General features: G+C 45.4%; 1 protein-coding gene across 3 annotated transcripts in view; it reads right to left on the bottom strand.

The window, feature by feature from the left end:
* Nucleotides 1-385: 385 nt before the first annotated feature.
* The window catches only part of WDR64 (WD repeat domain 64), a 55,883-nt gene continuing 50,268 nt past the window's right edge, over nucleotides 386-6,000 (bottom strand). For all 3 annotated transcript variants that reach the window (XM_054712991.1, XM_028158081.2, XM_054712992.1), the window contains 5 exons: nucleotides 4,972-5,077; nucleotides 3,913-3,993; nucleotides 2,708-2,821; nucleotides 560-688; nucleotides 386-471 (listed from right to left, as the gene is read on the bottom strand). In XM_054712991.1, coding sequence (XP_054568966.1) covers nucleotides 605-688; nucleotides 2,708-2,821; nucleotides 3,913-3,993; nucleotides 4,972-5,077 — 385 coding nt within the window. In that variant the 3' untranslated portion in view covers nucleotides 386-471; nucleotides 560-604. The remainder of the gene's footprint in view (nucleotides 472-559; nucleotides 689-2,707; nucleotides 2,822-3,912; nucleotides 3,994-4,971; nucleotides 5,078-6,000) is intronic.

Here is a 6,000-nt window from a genome sequence, read left to right as displayed (position 1 = left end):
TACCCCCTCCTCCTTGAGAGTCCTCAGTCTATTCTACGTTTCCATGCCCCTTGTTCTATGTTATTCATCAGTTTATTTTGTTCATTCCATTTGTTGTTCATTTATGTTGATGTTTAGATTTGATTGTTGATAGATATGTATTTATTGCCATTTTATTGTTTGTATTTCTGATCTTTTTTGTCTCTTAACGTGTACCGTTGGATAATGATTCTGGCTACGAGTTAGGTTGAACAATGGGGAAGGTGGAAAGCTAATAACTAGGGCCATATTATTTAACTTATGCTATTGATTTTGTTTCCTTTGTCATTTTGCCGACAGCACACAAGAAACACTGTCCGTTTCTTAAGGGCATTTCAATGGGTGAAAGAAGCTGGCCGCCTGGCTGCTGGCGGCTTGCTTGGCGTTCAGAGCTGAGGCCGCCTGCGCTCCACGAGTGAGCGAGTGAGCGAGCTTCACCAGGAGTCAGCTGGTCTGAGGACACCGAGAGGGTGAGAGTGTCTGCTGGGCCCTCGCTTCCATCCTGAAATAAAGCCCTGCCTCTCGCTCGGTTAGACCTCACCATTTCCGTGCAGCTCGGCCAGGGCAGCCAGCTCTCGTTCTTCTCTTATTTGGGGATGACTGGGAAGAAGAAAGGCGACAGGTTGATCTGTGGGACTAAATTCCTCTTCAGACTTCTCCTCCGCTGTGTCTGTGAGATAAAGGACAGGACAGTTAATAACTAGCCTTGCAAGACAAACATAATTTTCTAGAGTCAAGTTGCACCACTAATTTTTTTTTAAATCTATTTTTATTGATTTCAGAGGGGAAAGGAGAGTGAGAGAGAGAAACATCAATAATGAGAATCATTGATCGAATGCCTCCTGCACGCCCCCTACTGAGGGCAGCCATGTGCCCTGACCGGTAATTGAACTGTGACCTCCTGGTTCATAGGTCATTGCTCAACTATCGAGCTACGTGGCCTGGCTGCACCACTAATTTTTGCAGAAATTTTCATCCTAGAAAGAAAGTCTATTTATTTACTTAACTATCCTGGGTGCCTCCAGGTAAAATGTTTAAAAACAGAAGGGGTGCTATGGAAGGGTGAAGGGCATGGGTAGAAGAGCAGATGCTTTAGAAAGACTTGATTGAGCAATTATTCCTTCTGTCACTCAACTGCCCAAACTGTAAAGGATTGGTTCCAACGGAACAGAGCAAAGAAGCTTGCTAAGGTTGAGATACAGCATAGAGACACTGTTTAATAATCCAGTAACTTACAGGAAAATAAAATCAAGTGATGATCCCACAAATGAGAAAGGAAAGTTCGTTTTGGTTGGAATTGGATATGTTTGGAAGTTATACATACATATAAAATGTTGAACTCATTTGGTTTAAAAAAATCACATCAAGAAGTGTCTGATATTATCAATTATGTTCAGCCAATATTTAAAGCAAACATCAACTTGATTGTATGGTCTATGATGGGGAGGAAGAGAGAGAGAAGATAGAGGGAAGAGAAGATGTAGAGAGTTCCAAGGTAAAGAAAAAGACAGAGTCCCAAGGTCAAAATTTAACTACCTGCAGCCTGGGCTTGGATACTCATGGGTCACATGACTGCTCCTCCTTACCCCTAAGACTTTGTTCCCCAGATCAATCTGCTAAACATCTGAGGCAATTTCCTACACTTCACTGATCTTTCTTTCTTTAGTTTTCTACGTATTTAATACCAGGTGAGGCAAAGCAATGCAAATATGGGGCATAAAATATACCAATTATAAAACTCTAAACATTTTTGATTTATCTGTTAGTTTGGGGTTATTTATACCACTGTGTTTTATCCATTACTTAACAAATTAAAAGGAACTGATATAGCCCTAGCCAGTTTGGCTCAGTGGATAGAGCGTGGGCCTGCAGACAGAAGAGTCCCAGGTTGTATTCTGGTCAAGTGCACATGCCCAGGTTGCATGCTCGATCCCCAGTAGGGGGCATGAGGAAGGCAGCCAATCAATGATTCTCTCTCATCATTGATGCTTCTGTCTCTCTCTCCCTCTCCCTTCCTCTCTGAAATCAATAAAAATATATTTTAAAAATATATGTATTTTTTAACCTCTGTTAAAAAAAATAAAAGTAAATAATTTTTATAACAAAAACTCACCTATTGCCAAAAATTCTAACTCAAATAATTGGTAGAATTGTTGATAACAAGAATCATTCATATTTTCTTCATTAAGGGCACAAGCTAACAAAATTATGGTCAAGTTTTCTATGTTAAACTAGAGGCCCAGTGCACGGATTTGTGCACTGGTGGGGTCCCTCAGCCTGGCCTGCGACCTCTCACAATCTGGGACCCCTCGAGGGAGGATGTTGGACTGTCAGTTTCGGCCTGATCCCTGTAGTCCAGGCCAAGGGATCCCACCAGTGCATGAATCCATGCACAGGGCTTCTAATATGCATGTAAGATCTTTGGTTAATTTCTTCCCTCTGAGATTCATCAGTCTGTTCCATGTTTCCCTCCCTGTGGTTTCCACTCCTGCATTGAGTGTCTGCCCCCTGGTGGTCAGTGCTCATCATAGCTACCAGCCGGTTGGCCAGTAGCTTAGGCTTTTATATATATAGATAAAGCAGCTTTTTGTTGTTTAGTTGTGTTTGTTACCTGTTATTCATTTAGGTGCAGACGATACCAATCCAAGCAGAAATGGGATGAACCATGGAATTCCAAGTGCTAACTTACTTTTTCATGTTGAACATGACCTGCCTTCTTCTTTCCTGGAAAGCCGTCAGAAGACTCCTTTATGACCTCTGAGCCAATGAGTGGAAGGAATTTCAGACTAGTGGGGCTTGGTACCTGTGAGGCACAAATAAAGAGTAAGACATACTCAAGTGATTACTTCCGTAATGTGAATTCAGGGGTGGGGGATAGGGAGTGAGAAGTTCCAACTGCTTTAAAATATACTCCCTGGCACAGTTGCCCACTATTAATTCTTTTTTTTTTTTAATTAATCCTCACCCGAGGGTATTTTCCCATTAATTTTTAGAGAGTGGAAGGGAAGTGGGAGAGACAGAGAGAGAGACAGAGAGAGAGAGAGAGAGAGAGAGAGAGAGAGAGAGGCAGGAAGAGAGAGAGAAACATTGATATGAGAGAGACACATTGATTGGTTGCCTTCCACACGTCTCCTGACCAGGGTCAGGCATCAAGCCTGCAATGGAGGTACATGCTCTTGACTGAAATAAAACCCAGGACCCTTCAGTCCGAGGGCTGATGCTCTATCCACTGAGACAAACCGGCGAGGGCCCCACTATTAATTCTTAATAGTTCACCCTCAGCATCAACCTGCAGCTTAAGAGTTTGATACTCATCACCATGAAGGCGTTTTGGGCAAGGAGGGGTAACATTTTAAGAAATAATAAGTTAGAATTAAGTTGAAATATTTTATCTTCACGTTATTACTCTTGGCTAATCAGTTGGTTCTTTAATTTGACAGAGGTGATCTGGAATGGAGACCTGAAGGATGAGGGGGGATTTGGAGGGAAACAAGGGGCGGGTGAATTCTGGGCAGGGGGGCAGCTCAGGCAAAGTCACCGAGGAGGAAGGAATGCTGATGCCTAAGGAGCAGCAAGCAGTCTGGCTCAGCTGGAGGATAGGGGTCATGGGAGAAGGTGGTGGAAATGAGGGCACACACGTCAGGCAGGGGCCAGAGCGTGAAAGGTGGGTATGCCAGGCTGAAAGGTAATGAAGAGCTAGGATCAAGTTCAAAGCAGTTCCCTGTGGTGTTGTTCCACGGGGAAGGCAGAGGCAAGTGATCAAGGCCGCTGACGCACAGAGCGAAGGCCTCTCGGGGTCGGACCCAGCCTGGCTCGGGAGCCCAGGGTCGGGAATGAGATGTGAGATTCCCTATCGTCCCGTCACCACTCCAGTCCTGGGAACAGTCAACTCACCCTGTATATGGGCAGAGACCCAAAAACAATCCCCGCCTCCCTGTTTTCAGTAAAGAAGCCTTCCAAGGCATGTTTTCGAATCTGCAAAACAGAGGAGTGGATGTTTAATGAAAAGGGCACGTTCCGTAAGCGGCAACATTCCCGGGTTCAAGTTCTGACTCCGCCACTTCTTAGCTGCAGGACCTTAGGCAAGTTTTTGCCGTTTTCCTAAAAACTTACTTTTTATTGATTTCAGAGAGGAAGGGAGAGGGAGAGAGAGAGAGAAAACATCAGTGATGAGAGAATCATTGATTGGCTGCCTCCTGCACGCCCCCTACTGGGGATCAAGCCCGCAACTTGGGCATGTGCCCTAACGAATCACACCACGACCTCCTGGTTCACAGATTGATGCTCAACCACTGAGTCACACTGGCCGGGCGGGCCCAGGTCTGACTTCTGACTTACAGAACAGTCAAGTGATGAATGTGTGTTGTTTATTTATTTATTATCTATTTATTTATTATTATTTTAAAAATATATATTTTATTGATTTTTTTATAGAGAGGAAGGGAGAGGGGTAGAGAGTCAGAAACACTGATGAGAAAGAAACATCGATCAGCTGCCTCCTGCACACTCCCCACCGGGGATGTGTCCGCAACCAAGGTACATGCCCTTGACCGGAATCGAACCTGGGACCCACTGAGCCAAACCGGTCAGGGCAATGTGTATTGTTTAAACCAGGGGTCCTCAAACTTTTTAAACAGGGGGCCAGTTCACTGTCCCTCAGACCGTTGGAGGGCCGGACCATAGTTTAAAAAAAAACACTATGAACAAATTCCTATGCACACTGCTAAGTCGGCTGCTAAGCAGGACAGGCAGCGGCGGCAAAAACACCCGGCGGGCCGGATAAATGTCCTCGGCGGGCCGCCTGTGGCCCGAGGGCCGTAGTTTGAGGACCCCTGGTCACTTGAAACCATTTAGTTTGTAGTAATCTGTCATAGCAGCAATAGCAAATTGATACACTGTACCTATGTCAATTCAGGAAAACTACAGTATTCTTGTTGGATGTTTAAGAATTACCTTGGGAGAAGAAAGAGACTTGAAAAACTTAAAATCATGCTCCACTTTAAAGGGCTTGGAAGGTGTCCGTTTGAAAAGCAAAGCCATGGAGCTCAGTTTCTGCCATCTGCACATGAGGAAATAGGAAGAGCTGTTACCCACCTGCCCACACCTTTTCCCTCGGGGTCCCACACCTTCCGGCTCCCTGGCACCAGCTCCAACGATGCCACCTCTGTACTGAAGTCTCATTCCCTTTGGCTTCCCAGATTTCTCTCCAGGCAAACGGAAGAGATTTCTACTAGACCTGAGCATCCGTGCTGTTAAATTCATTACATAGCCATTGGGGAAAATACTGCATAGTAGGGATGAGGAAACCTTGGGTACCAAACCAATGCTTGATATCTGGGTGACTCAGGGAAGCTTCTATTTAGTTAAAACTTACTTTTGCATATGTTTAAAAAGCCATGACTAAGCATTGAAAACATCCTATATAATAAAAGGCTAATAGGCAAACAGACCGAACGGTGGAATGACTGGTCGCTATGATGCGCACTGACCACCAGGGGACAGACACTCAACACAGGAGCTGCCCCCTGGTGGTCAGTGAGCTCCCACAAGGGGAGCACTGCTCAGTCAGAAGCCGGGCTCATGGCTGGTGAGCGCAGTGGCGGTGGTGGGAGCCTCTCCAGCCTCTGCGGCAGCGCTGAGGACTCCTCAGCGGACATCCCCTGAGGGGTCCTGGACTGTGAGAGGGTCCTGGACTGTGGGAGGGCACAGGCTGGGCTGAGGGACCCTCCGCCAGTGCATGAATGTCGTGCACCGGGCCTCTAGTTTAAAAAATAACATCCCACAGGCATCTTAGACTTCTACCTGTCCAAAACCAAGCTCAGTATCTTTTTCCCCAGTTTTATTTTGTGTTGGTTTCAGACGTACAGCTTAGTGGTTAGACAATCATATATACTATCTTTTTCTCCAGACCTGCTTTTCCTCTTGTACATTCTGTCAAAGTGATGTCAGTAAAGTTGGAAATCTTTATGTTGGCCCATAACA

Source organism: Eptesicus fuscus, chromosome 24 (assembly GCF_027574615.1).
Source record: "Eptesicus fuscus isolate TK198812 chromosome 24, DD_ASM_mEF_20220401, whole genome shotgun sequence".
Classification (NCBI taxonomy): Eukaryota; Metazoa; Chordata; class Mammalia; order Chiroptera; family Vespertilionidae; genus Eptesicus; species Eptesicus fuscus.
The sequence above is the reverse complement of the archived record's forward strand: the minus strand, read 5'-3'. Positions and strand labels throughout refer to the sequence as shown.